The 14,230-nt window shown below is 35.1% G+C and overlaps 1 protein-coding gene across 3 annotated transcripts in view; it reads left to right on the forward strand.

Moving 5' to 3' along the window:
- Window positions 1-14,230, forward strand: part of LOC140451432 (somatostatin receptor type 2-like) — a 1,059,667-nt gene that overhangs the window by 880,180 nt on the left and 165,257 nt on the right. For all 3 annotated transcript variants that reach the window (XM_072545226.1, XM_072545227.1, XM_072545228.1), the window contains one exon: window positions 11,018-11,889. In XM_072545226.1, coding sequence (XP_072401327.1) covers window positions 11,060-11,889 — 830 coding nt within the window. In that variant the 5' untranslated portion in view covers window positions 11,018-11,059. The remainder of the gene's footprint in view (window positions 1-11,017; window positions 11,890-14,230) is intronic.

The raw sequence follows: 14,230 nt of genomic DNA on the forward strand, positions 1-14,230 counted from the left end.
CACGTCCTATCCACCTGTTGCCATAAACATTATTGAGATGTTGTCTCACTGCCAGTAAAAAGTGTGGGGGTGCCCCATCATGTTGAAATTACATCTCTCGGATAGCAACGTTCGCGTTGGCAAGCAAATTCGGCAAAATATTTTGTAGAAAGTTCAAATAGACCTACCCTGTTAAAGGACCATCAAAAAAGTGAGGACCTACTAATTGGTTATTTATGACACCAATCCACACGTTAACCGAAAACCTTAACTGAGAACGACGTTCTCGAATAGCATGGGGATTTTCTTCTGCCCACACATGTGAATTTCGTGAATTATTTATCCCGTCTCTGGTAAATTGGGCTTCATCTGTAAATAGTGTCCTGTATAGCGTTGGTCGATTATTGTTAATCCATCTACGAAATTCCAACCTATCAATCTCATCTCCAGCATGTAGTCGCTGAACCATTTGAATGTGATATGGGTATAGATTATTTTTTTGTAAGACTCTACTTACTTTTGATTGAGTAACATTGAGTTCTCGACTTATTTGTCTAGTGCTTATTGTAGGGTTCATAGTAACGGCGTCCATAATGTCATCTTCCTGCGCTTCATCTACATGTCGCTCTGTTGTTCCACTAGGAAAAGTGCCATTTTCTCGCAAATAATTAAAAACTGACCCAAATGTTGGATGACTGGGAGTTCGACGATTAGGAAATCTCCTGCGATATTCTCTTCTAGCAGCCCTACCATTCCCATTACAGAATCCATAAACAAATATTATGTCTGCATATTCGGTGGTCGAAAACTGATGTGGCATTTTGAACGAAAGTAACAAAAGCTCTACCAAAACTAACACAATGTACTTAACGTAGATATGACAGAAGAAATATGTATTCTTGTACACATAAATAACAATTGATAATGACAATAATGACAATGGGTATAAAATATCAAGAAACGTCAAACGGTCAACGCCAACCTTCATTTTAGATTTATTTTTATTTAGTACAGTTGATGCAATGTATTATTATTTGACATAAAATTTTAATCATTTACAATCAACAAAAACTAACACATACAAGAGGTTTGACTTTTTAATCAATTTAATTTATTATTTATCGAAAATAATGCCCCAATACGATCTATGAGTAAAAATTTAAAATTGAAAAACAATTGATTCTATCGTAGAGATAATACAAAGTGACAGTAAAGATGTTAATTTTCTACGTATTAGATTATGTTGTAGGAACTCATTTTAATTAAAATGTTTGAAATTTATAACATTTGTTTAAATTAATACCTTATAATTTGATACTTCATTATGGTTGTTCTATTTTTGGTAAGATTTGATCGTTCACTAAAAATTTAATAAAAGTGCGACAACATTGTCGCATATGTCGTTTTCATTGGCTATTTATGTAGTTTGAAAATCACTTATTGCATTTTAAAAAAAATTTATACAGGGTGTAATATTTAATACGAATCCCTAAATTAATTTTTCCAACGCCAGTCCTGGAATTTTTTAGTTTAGCTAATACCAGTCGAATGCTTGATAGTAGTGTACTGTATCATGCAAAAATTAAAAAAATCAAATGAGCCGTATAAACACTACAGTAAAATGAAATAAATGGTCAATTACACAAATCACCCTGTTAATTAATAAAGAAGAGGAGTTGACATTTTTTAGTGGCCACATGATATGCTCCCCGAGGGACTCTACATATGGTAGAAGTATGAAAAGTTCCTCATGACTCACCCTGTATAATACAGGTAAAGTTATAAAAAATTACAATAATTGATACAGTCCTGAGTCTTTAAGATAACTTATTGTGTTTTTAATGTTCATGTTTTTTCCTAGGGCTTCCTTTATATTATTTGGTATAGTGTGCTTCTTTTTTGCTGCTTCATATGTTTTGCACTGAGTTAGTATATGCTTCACGGTGAGTGTTACTTGACAATTTTCACACATTGGCGGCACAGTTCGCGTAAAGAGGTGTTTATGTGTAAAGTTACTGTGTCCTAGTCGCAAACGTGTTATTCTCACTTGGTCCTGTCTATTCGCTGTGGGTTGGAACCATGGTTTTACTAATTGTTTGATTTCCTTGAGTTTATTTTGTGATGCACTCCACTTATTTTGCCACGCACTTAACACTTTATGTTTTATTTCTGACTTAAAGTCATCTGAAGAAACCTCATTAATAAGAATGGAGTCCTGGCTGAAGGATGCTAAGCGTGCTAGTTCATCTGCTTCTTCATTTCCTTGTATACCTGAATGTGATGGAACAAACATGAAGTCAACAGTGATCTTATTATTATTTAGAATTTCTATTTCTGATTTGATATGTGAGGCAATTGGATTATTGGTATATAAACGTTTGATAGTGTGAAGTGAGCTTAGTGAATCGGTTATTATGAGAGACGGGGACTGTTTCGACTCTTTTATGTGGATAAGTGCTTGTAATATTGCAAACAACTCCGCAGTATATGACGAAGTAATGGGCTTGAATTTAAATTTTAAGGATGTATTGGGTGTAAGGATGGCTGCACCAACACCGTTACTATATACTGTTTATATTCCAAAAAAATCACAAATAATAGATACATGCTAGTTTGTAATATTTTATTTTTTAAATGAAAAAAATATAAACAAAAGTCCAATTTGGGATACCGACATCTTCAATCAGCACCCTAATGGTCCAGGTAATGGACTTACAGATATTAACAAATCGCATAACAGAAGTCAGCAACAGATACGGACTAGCTCTTAATATAAAGAAAACCAAATTTATGACAATTAGTAAAAAACCAATACTAAACGCTCAACTTACAATCAACCAACAGAATATCGAAAGAGTCGAGCAATATACATATATAGGCACCAATTTAAATAGCCAATGGGACCACTCAACAGAAATTAAACAGCGAATAATAAAAGCAAAAGCAGCATTCGTTAGAATGAGAACCATTTTCAACAGTCGAGACATATCATTAAAAACAAAATGCCGTCTATTGAACTGCTACATATTCACAGTTCTGCTCTACGGAATAAAAGCATGGACACTGACTGTTGCATCTATGAATCGGCTCGAAGCTTTCGAAATGTGGTGTTATAGGCGCATCTTACGTATATCCTGGGTTGACAGAGTTACTAATGTGGAGGTCCTGCGTAGAATGGGGAAAGAATGTCAAATTCTCATGACCGTCAAAACTAAAAAGTTGGAATATCTAGGACATGTAATGAGAAATCAAGAACGTTACGGCCTTCTCCAGCTGATTCTCCAAGGGAAAGTAAATGGTAAGAGAGGACCGGGAAGAAGACGCATTTCCTGGCCTCAAAATTTACGAAAGTGGTATAACACGACTACCACTGAACTGTTCCGCGGTGCGATAAATAAAGTAAAGATAGCCGTGATGATCGCCAACATCCGGAACGGATAGGCACTTTAAGAAGAAGCACCCTAAATTGGATCGATGTTAAAGCATATACTTAAACATGAGGAACGTGTTAAATAATATATATTAACGGTATACATTAAAGGAGTACAAAAATAATCTATGTGCAGAATAGTACAGACACCAGTCCTTTATCTTCACAACAACATCATTCCCTTCCAAAACTCCGTAAAACTCCTTGGTATGTGGCTGGATCAAAATCTTTCCTGGAAAACGCACATATAACACTTGGCGCTAACATGCAACAAAATACTTAATTTGCTTAAAACCGTATCAAATCGTTTCTGGGGTTCCGACTTCTCTACACTACTCCTTCTGTATAAAACACTAATGAGATCCGAACTCGATTACGGTTCAATTGTTTATGCCTCCGCAATCAAGAGTTCCCTAAAACCGTTAGATACAATCCAGAATGCCGCACTTCGGATCGTTCTCGGAGCTTTTCACATTTCACCCATAGAAAGCTTATATTCCAAAACTGGAGAACCATCATTGCAGTATAGGCGGGCACTTTTAACACGCTTCTTCTGTAGCTGCTAATAAGGATCATCTACTCCTTAAAATACTTTTTCTAAAAATAATCTTGACTTTCTCTTTAATAAACATCGTACTTGAAAACCTTATTACACACGAGTAAGATCAATTCTGAATAATTTTAATACAACAATCCCAGATGTATGTCACTGTAACATCCAACATCCAACTCCATGGTTAATAAGCATCCCAAATTTCAACACTTCTCTAATAGAGTTTTCCAAAAAATGCAATTCTAAAAAGTAATTTTCGACATGCAGATGATACTGTTATACTGGCCGATAACATCAAAGATTTACAGATGATGCTAAATAGAGTTAATACAACTGGCAATCAATTTGGCCTGAAGATCAATAAAAAGAAAACTAAATTTATGGTGATCAGTAAAAAGAACATTCAACATATCGACCTGAATATTGAAGCCGAACGTATTGAAAGAGTACACCAATTTAAATATCTGGGATATACAGTAAATGATAAGTGGGACCCAGATGTAGAGATTAAGATTTGAATTGAAATAGCAAGATCCAAATTTATCAAAATGAGAAAGCTCTTAAGCAACCGCCACCTACGCGTTAACCTCCGATGGCGCGTCACGAAATGCTACGTACTCTCTGAGCTACTTTACGGAGTTGAAGGGTGGACGTTAACAGCAGCAACTATAAAGAAGTTAGCGGCTCTAGAAATGTGGCTGTATCGACGCATACTGAGAATACCTTGGACAGACAGAGTGACCAACACAGAGGTATTAAGACGAATGGGTAAAGAGGTGGAATTGTTAACAACTGTTAAAAGGAGGAAAGCGTCATTCCTGGGCCATGTGTTCCGTAATGATAAGTACAGTCTGATACAGCTTATCGTGAAAGACAAGATTGAAAGTAGAAGAGGTCTGGGCAGAAAGAAGAAATCCTGGCTGAAAAACTTGAGAGAATGGTTTCAAATACCAGAAGCTGCGAACATAATACATGCGGCACAAAACAGAGAAACCTATCGTTTGATGGTCGCCAACCTTCGGTAGAAGACGGCACATAAAGAAGAAGCAATAACAACATACTAATCAAAAAAAAACTAAACGAGATTCTTGAACGAGACTACCTTAACTGCACAAACATCTTTACCGATGCCTCTAAATCAAATGATGGCATTGGTTGTGCATTTGTTACTCCAACGTCTACTTTCAAATTTAAACTAACGCCTAGCTCAAGTATTTTCACCGCAGAACTGCTTGCTTTGCACCATGCCCTAAAACATGCAAACCTTTCAATAATTTCAAAACCTCGGTTTCTCACCGACTCGCTCAGCTCTCTTCTTGCAATACAGCATCTGTATCCTAAACAGCCATTGGAGCAACTAATAAAAATTGAACTACAAATCGCCCAAGAGAACCACATAAATCCTAAATTTATATGGACCCAATCGCATATATAGGAATTATCGGCAATGAAGAGGCAGACAGTAGTGCTCGTGATGCAGCAACAAGTGCGGAATCTGAATTAGTGCGTGAGAGTGTATGTAAAGATCTCAAAACGTTTTTTTAAACAAAAAGTGATTGGTCAGTGGCAGCGCGAATGGTTTTTATCGCAACCTAAATTAAGATCGCTAAAACCAGATACACGACAGTGGAAAACTAGTGCTAGTACACGATTTATTTAAACGGTTCTAACGCGCCTAAGAACTCTAAGTGTTTTAACACACTAAGATCACACACTCTTATTTACTTTCGGCCAGTGAACGCTCCCGGTGCGACCTATGTGCTACGCACCTTAGCGTCGTCCATTTGTTAATTGAGTATCCAAAATACCATAGAGAACGTTCAATAAACAATATACCAAATATTCTACCAGATTTATTTGGAGAAAACTGTCACGTAAAAAACTTATTAAATTACCTAAGGTCAATTAATATCTTGTATCAGATTTAAAGTTTTGTTTACTGAATAACGCCGCTAATCACCTGTTGTTGGATGCGGCAATGTTTCTTCTTTTTAATAATAATATATATATATATATATATATATATATATATATATATATAACCTTATATTCAACGTTTTGTGACTGATAAACCTAAATGTAAAAAATCTGTATTTTCATGTAATTATGAATCTCAATCTTAAGTTTAACAATTTGAATAAAGCATCTTAGTTCTTAGTGATACATTATCACATTCTGCGTGAAACCAAATTTTTTATTCACATTTTTGCGTGAAACCAGTTTTAACTAATCTTACTTTAGCTGCCTCAGCTCGTGCTTCAAGTTCGTTTTCTACGGGGAACTAGTCAATTCAACTGCGTTCTGGGTGCAGCAAACTTTTGATGATTTTGATTTCTTTATAGGTAACGGTGAAATAGCCTGAACTGCAATAGTATTTAGGAAAGTTGATGCGACTCTCTTCGTTCGTTCTGCCAATGGAATATTATCTTCTTCAGAAGAGCATGCTTTCTGTTGGGATTCATGGTTGAAGTTTGATGCACTGTCAAACATCATTGAAACTGTAAAATTAGTTTCGTTAAAAATATTTTCATCTATATGCCAAATGTCACTAGCACAAAAAGCGTTCTGTGCATTTCTCACTGTTGCAGCAAGGTGAATTATTCCTCTTCGCATATTCCTTGTAAAAGTTTATAGAATTTATTATCTCGTGCTTTGCTAAATTCTGCAGCCCTTGCCGTTGATATTTTCTCCGGCTGCCGTAACTATGTTTCTTTATACCTTGACATGAAGCCGTACTACCACTTCTTGCCTTTCATATGTTTATTTGTGTTAAAATTGTTTTTCAAACTTTCTTGTCGCTAATTTAAACTCCAGTTTGCGGACGTTTCGTATCCCATCCCGAACATTCGCTCATCGAAAATCAAAATATGCTTAGCCAGTTCTACTTCAACTTCTTTATATAATACAGTAAACCTGCTAATTTTTTAGTAGCATTATTTGCTCGCTTGTTTTTCTCTTCGAGGTATCTTTTTAGTGTAGCTTTAGGTACTTTAAATAATCTTGTGCTCCACTTACCGTATTTACCACGTAATGACATTCTCAAAAAAATTAATCTATCAAGAACTAAAAGGGACTGGTTTAATTTACAATACGGTTTCCTAAATTGGCCGGTCCAAATTATAGGTCAATTGCTGGTCCAATTTAGGAAACCTGGTTCTAGAGCTAAGCAATATCAGATTTCACCCACAACGCTGGTTTCTACTGTAATAGAATGGAGACTTCTCTTATTCGGTTTCTTTATTTATAAAAATTTTGGGATCCAGCCTCAGGATGATCGTAGATGATGCTTTTAAATGCCCCAAAAATAGAAGTCCGTGGGTGTAAAATCTGAAGATCGCGCAGGCCACTTAATATCGCCTGTTCAACTGATAACTCGATTCGAGAAAGTATTGTTTAAGTACTCACTAATTATTCGAGCGTTGTGAACTGAACAGCCGTTTTGATGGAACCAAACATTCTTCAGGTTTACATCAGGAAGATTAAGAATAGCGGGAAGAAAATGATTCTATAACAAATCGAAGTATACTCTTATTCAAGTTGCTCTCAATAAAAAATGGACCTATTATGTGGTCTACTAAAATGCCAGTCCAGACGTTAACTTTTTGAGGACGTTGAGTACGGTAAACAACACTTCTGTGATGTTTTTTCCGCGCCCCATACCTCGTAATGGAAGGATTGTGTCTTACTACTAACGAAACAGAAGATTCATTAGTAAATAAAATGTTTTTAATAGAATTGGGTTCATCATTAGTCTTCGCTTTGTTTTATTGCTTCTTGTCTGGATCAGTTATACATGTATCATATCGTTCAAGAACGCTGAAATAGACTATACGCTTATATCACACATCAATTCTTCCCTACAGATTAAAACAACAGAAAACATTCCGTCGTGAGTAAACAATGGACCAAGTAATTTAAAGACGATCAGTTCCCGCACTTTTGCTTTCCCATACTTCGTTTTAACAAGTTTCCGTTAAAAGAATATGTGTTTAAAAAGTCCATAAGGTTGATTAACTTTTTAACAGAGTTTGTGATTTGCTGCCCAGATTTCACGACGCAGGAATTTCTCTAGAGGAAGTACATTATTTGTAATTGAATCGGTGCAAGCAATTTTCCCAAATTGTTATTATCTTTCTAACGGTTCTAGTTTTAGAAAATACTGCAAACAGTTACCGTATATCTTTTATCAGAAGAATAACGAAGAAATGGGATTCACAGAGAACTACAAACAAGCATATAGATAAAAATACAAGTTTATTTTCGGAAGACATATTATTTCTATATTTTCGAAGCTGTGTTCAAAGATGGAGATGGATGTTAAAAGACGTGCCAATATTAAAAGCAAGCCTTATAGTCGAAGACAGAATATACATACATTTGGTATATTTTCCAAGCCTAAAGAATTCAGAATTTTATTGAAAATATATTACGTTTGACATTTCGGTTTTCACTTTTTTGCGAACGATTTCAGAGGTGTAAATTCCTTTGTATTTCTTTTTTATGATAGATAATCTAAGTTTGTGTTTAGAATGAAGCAGTCTTTAGAATTAGAAGAAGTGACATGTTTTGCCGAAAAGTTGGTATGTTCATTGCCTGGAATTTTTTTTATTTATTTACATTTAAGGCGCATCAGCCTATGTGGTTATTAGCACCACTCAGTATTACAAAGATTTTTTTACATTTCTGGATACATACAGGGTGAGTTTTTAGTGCGACACCGGTCAATAATTCCATTATGGTATAGAATAATCAAAAAACTTATTTAGGAAAAATGTAGGCAATGTTATTCTCCATACTTGGAAAGTATTTGGAATTCTACAGGGTGATTAATAAGTACGTAATATAACAAACATACAATTTTTTAAATAGGACACTATAAATTTTTTGATATTCATAATCCTCTCATAATTCTTGTTCTTGTAGTGTTGGGTTTTGCATTACTATACAGAGTATTTAATAAATTATGACTATTTTTATTTCGAAATCCCTATGAAATTAACACCATGTATACAGGGTGGTCCTTAAGTAATTGTACAAAAAGAAACAGTAGATTCTACACTTTAAAATATTACAATTTAAGCCAAATTGCTTTAATAAAATGTTGATATTAAGAAAGATACAGGGTGTTAAAGTGCAAAATAAAAATTTTATTTTTCACTATAACTTTCATGTTTGTAAACATTTATGTATAAAAATTTACAACTGGGTACTTTTAGATATGAGAAATTATAATTTGATGCACACTTTGATGTTACTGATAGAGGGCGCCACTTATGCCACATATGTGGTATAAATTTGCACTTAACTTTTTTGCTTCTTAAGTTACCTGTATTTGGGATAAAAAATATTAAAGATACATTATTTTAACAAAAAAAAAGGTATACTTGTTAATAACTTCAAAACTCAACAGTTTTCGAGATAATCGCATTTTAAAAATCAGCTGCATAATTCTGATCTAAGGCAATTACTCCAGGTAACAAAAAAAATTGACAAAAACATTATTACTTCTGAATTTTTTTTATAAAATACCTTTAACTAAAGTTAATAGTTAACGAAATATTAAATAAAATAAATATATCAGCAGGATAATTAATAATAGGATTTGACAAAATAACAGAATAATAGGATTTTACATCAAACATTTTACGTTTTATGTTAAATTAAAGTCATAATCAAAACATTTTGTTTACAAACCAAATTAAGAAATAGTTAAACTAAATAACATAACTTTTTGTCAAAGAAAGTGTTTGATATGTCCACCATTTTCTTTAATTCATTTGTCAATATATTCCATAAAAGATCGTCTCATATTAAATAGCATCATTGGTTCCAATGAAACTGCTGCAGTATTTATTTCTTCCCATAGTTGGTTGCGAATGTTTATGGGATTCTTATAGATACGTTGTTTTTATGCGCCCCATACACCAAAATCAAGCGGATTAAATTCGGGGCTCCGTGGTGGCTATAATGTATAATGGATGAATATATTATTTTGGATACATATCCAAATCTTATGGTATATTATGGAACTACATCTTATTTGTCGCAGAAGTTAAATAATGCAAGATGTATTTCTCTCCACGTGTAATATGGCCGAGATATTCCAATTTTCTTGTTTTAATTGTATTGAAAATTTCTATTTCTTTATTCATCCTTCTCAGAACCTCTTTGTGACGTGTCTGTCCACGATATTTTCAGAATTCTTCTATACATCCACAACTCGAATGATTTCAGTTTTTTCATTGATGTCGCATTCAAGGGATCAGATTCCATTCCATAAAACAAAGTCGAAGAAATATAGCACCTCGCAAACCTAACTCTTAGCGCCAATTTTAAATCCCTCGTACATAGCACTCTTCCCATTTTGTTGAAATTTGCTCTAGCCTTTTCTATTCTGATTTTGATCTCCTGAATGTAATCATTTGTGGAGTTAATCATTGTTCCCATATATGCATATTAGCCCACTTGTTCGACGTTGGTTCCGTTTATTAGAAGATTCTCGTTATTTCTTTGAGTTTTCTATATTCTCATAAATTTCGTCTTCTTGACGTTCATTGCTAGACCATAGTCTTTTCCATACCCCGCTATTCTGCTGACCAGTCTCTAAAAATCTTCAATATTTTCGGCTAAGATCACAGTTTCGCCCGCATATCTAATTGTGAATGGGAACTCCATTTACCTTTATTCCAGCTGTTTCACCCTCAAGAGCGTTTTTCAGGATCTCTTTAAAGTAAACACTAAAAAGAATTGGCTACAATACGCATCCCTGTCTCACTCTATGTCTAATTTCAATTTCTTCAAACAGCTCTTCGTTAACACGTACTTTTGCTCGCTGTATAAATTTGATCTGATTCTGAGGTCGTTGTAGTCAATCTTCTTTGATTTTAGGACATTCATTAATTGTTTAATAGGACATTCATTAAATGCTTTATTATAGTCAATAAACTAATAATATAGTTCAAATTTCAGTTGTTAAGTTTTGTTTGTATTTACCGGAAAATTTCAAGAAAGTCTATTAATAAAAATGCAAACTAATCTTTCGATTTTTTTTTCAGATACAGTAGTCGGATGTTCCTGGATGTATAAATCAAAGCAAGATGAACCTCACTACAAACTCTACGGATGTAGAGGAATTTACCTACCCTCTGGTAGTCCAGATATTTCAGACCATATTATTTACGGTCGTATGTATAGTAGGCCTCGTAGGAAACACTTTAGTCATTTACGTAGTCATTCGCTTTTCCAAAATGCAGACAGTTACTAATATGTACATCGTTAATTTAGCCATAGCCGATGAATGTTTTCTTATCGGTATTCCGTTTCTAATAACAACCATACTAAATAGACATTGGATATTTGGGTATTTTGCTTGTAAAGCATACATGCTTTCAACGGGCATAAACCAGTTCACCAGTTCAATTTTGTTGTGTGTGATGAGTGCTGATAGATATATCGCTGTCTGTCACCCGATATCTTCTCCAAAATGGAGAACACCATTCATTTCTAAAATGGTGTCGCTATTTGCTTGGACGTTTAGTATCTTACTTATTATCCCCATAGTTCAGCATTCAAAAGAAATAGACAATGATGGAAAAACTTCGTGCGTCATAGAATTTGGAAATTTTGATTCCACCGCCAATATCTCAACTAACTCGACATTTGAGTTTGACAACGGGGAGAATGCCCACATGTTTACTTGGTACACCTTCGTCTGTGGCTTTGCTATTCCATTGTGCTTAATAGTCAATTTTTACTGGTTAGTGATTTTGAAACTGAAGAGGGTAGGACCAAAAAACAAGTCGAAGGAAAAGAAGAGATCCCACAGGAAAGTTACCAATCTGGTGCTAATCGTCGTGACAGTTTATATCATCTGCTGGTTACCGTATTGGGTTACACAACTTGCTATGAGTAATGACGTGGATGATACGTGAGTATTATATTATTTATTTGTCATTAGTCATTATTTATTAATATAAGAGACCGTTTAATCGTAAATCTTTTTATAGTCTATGAAAAATGTCCACATTTAGTAATTTTACTTTTAAAATGGTATTTAAAATGTCAAATTATGCAACACAAACTACATATTTCTAAAGAAAAAGTATACCGGGTGGTGAATCGTCAAACGGCCCAGAGGAAACTTAATGGGAAATTTTAAATTGTTGAATTCCTGCTTCCTCTTCTTCTTCATGTGCCTTGTCCGTTCCGAACGTTGGCAATCAACATGGCTATTCTGACTTTGTTTGCGGCAGATCTGAATAGTTCAGCAGAGGACAATCCGAACCATTGCCGCAAGTGTTGGAGCCACGAGTGTCTTCTTCTCCCTGGACCCCTTCTGCTGTCTATTTTCCCTTGGACGATCAGTTGTAGTACTCTATATTTATTATGTCTCATAACGTGACCCAAGTATTCCAACTTCCTTTTCTTTATACTTATTCCTACCTCTCTCTCTTTACCTATCCGGCGTAGTACCTCTTCGTTGGTCACGTGCTCAGTCCAGGATATACGTAATATACGTCGGTAAGCCCACATTTCGAAGGCCTCTACTTTTTTCATCAATGTCGCGGTCATTGTCCACGCCTCCATTCCATATAACAAAACCGGGAATACATAACATTTCAGAAGTCGAATTTTGAGAGGTAGGGTGAGGCTTTTAGAGGTGAAAATTTGCTTCATGCTAGTGAACGATGCTCTTGCCTTTTCTACTCTTATACGTATTTCCTTCGCTTGATCCCAATTTGAGTTAACTGTTGTTCCCAAGTAGATGTACGAATCCACGTGTTCAATTCTTTCATCGCCCAATATCAGTTGCTGTGGTGGTTGTTGGGTTTTGCTTACTAACATCCATTTGGTTTTTGTGATATTTAGTCTGAGTCCGTATTGTGCACTTGTTTTTTGTATCTTACTCATTAGGCAACTCAGTTCCTTCATGCTACTTGCTAGAATCACAGTGTCATCAGCATACCTTATGTTATTAATTATTTGTCCATTTATCTTTATGCCTTCTGTGCTTTCCTCCAGCGCTGTCTTAAATACTTCTTCTGAGTATATATTAAAGAGAATAGGAGACAAGATACAGCCCTGTCGTACCCCTTTCTTGATCTCAATTTTATTGGTAAATGTAGATCCTACTTTCACTTTAGCTGTTTGGCCCCAATAGAGACTCGCTATTGTTCGAATGTCTCTGTAGTCGACTCCGATCTTATGGAGAACTTCAATTATCTTTTCGTGCTTTACGTTATCGAATGCTTTTGCGTAGTCTATAAAGCATATGTACACGTCTTTGTTCATATCTCTGCAGCGCTGGATAAGTACCTGTAGACTAAAAAGTGCTTCTCTTGTCCCAAGAGAATTTCGAAACCCAAACTGCGAATCTCCAATGTTATCCTCGCATTTTTTGCTTATTCTGTTGTAAATAACCTTGGTGTATGCCTTCGAAATGTGGTTAATTAGACTTATCATCCGATGTTGATCACAAGACTTTGCTTTTGGTTTTTTCGGTATGGCAACAAAAGTTGACTCTAGCCAGTCTTCAGGAAACTCCCCGCTGTTATAAATATTGTTAAAGAGTCTGACGAGTGAGTCTAGAAATTGACTGTTTGTTTCGCACAGCATTTTCAATACTTCCCCGTATACGTTATCGTTGCCTGGTCTTTTGTTATTTTTAAGACCCTTTATAGCGGAACATAACTATTTGTAGAGGACTAAAATCTGAATTAAAAACAAATGTTTTTATTTAGCGTATGGACTTTCACAGTACGATAAATATACAAATACAATAATATATACATATATATTAAACATATTATTTAAACACTAAAGATGACAGAATGAATGACACTAAATATTAATGTCCAATTTACATAGCCATTCAATTGCTTCTGGGGAACATTCCGCAAAGTCCTAGTGGTTTCCACGGTAGGCACGATTCAAGCAGTCTGAGACACAATGGCTTATGGTCTGTCTAGATTGTCCGCAATCGCACTGTGGACTTTCTGCACGACCCCACCTGAACAGAGAATCAGCACATTTACCATATCCGGTACGTATACGATTAAGCCTTGCCCAAGTGGACCGGGGCAGATTTGATCCGATGAAACCCTGAGTTAAGGTGGATATCTTAATATAGTCCGATTCTACTGTTGGCATCCATCTTGTTGTTCATTGCCTATGTATATCATAGAAATTACCAATTTTTCGGGCAGATCGTATTGGAGGATTTCTAGATCTCAGTCGCTGGTGCTCTTTTGAGATGTCTGGGATATCTT

The sequence above is a fragment of the Diabrotica undecimpunctata genome, chromosome 9, assembly GCF_040954645.1.
Source record: "Diabrotica undecimpunctata isolate CICGRU chromosome 9, icDiaUnde3, whole genome shotgun sequence".
Lineage (NCBI taxonomy): Eukaryota > Metazoa > Arthropoda > Insecta > Coleoptera > Chrysomelidae > Diabrotica > Diabrotica undecimpunctata.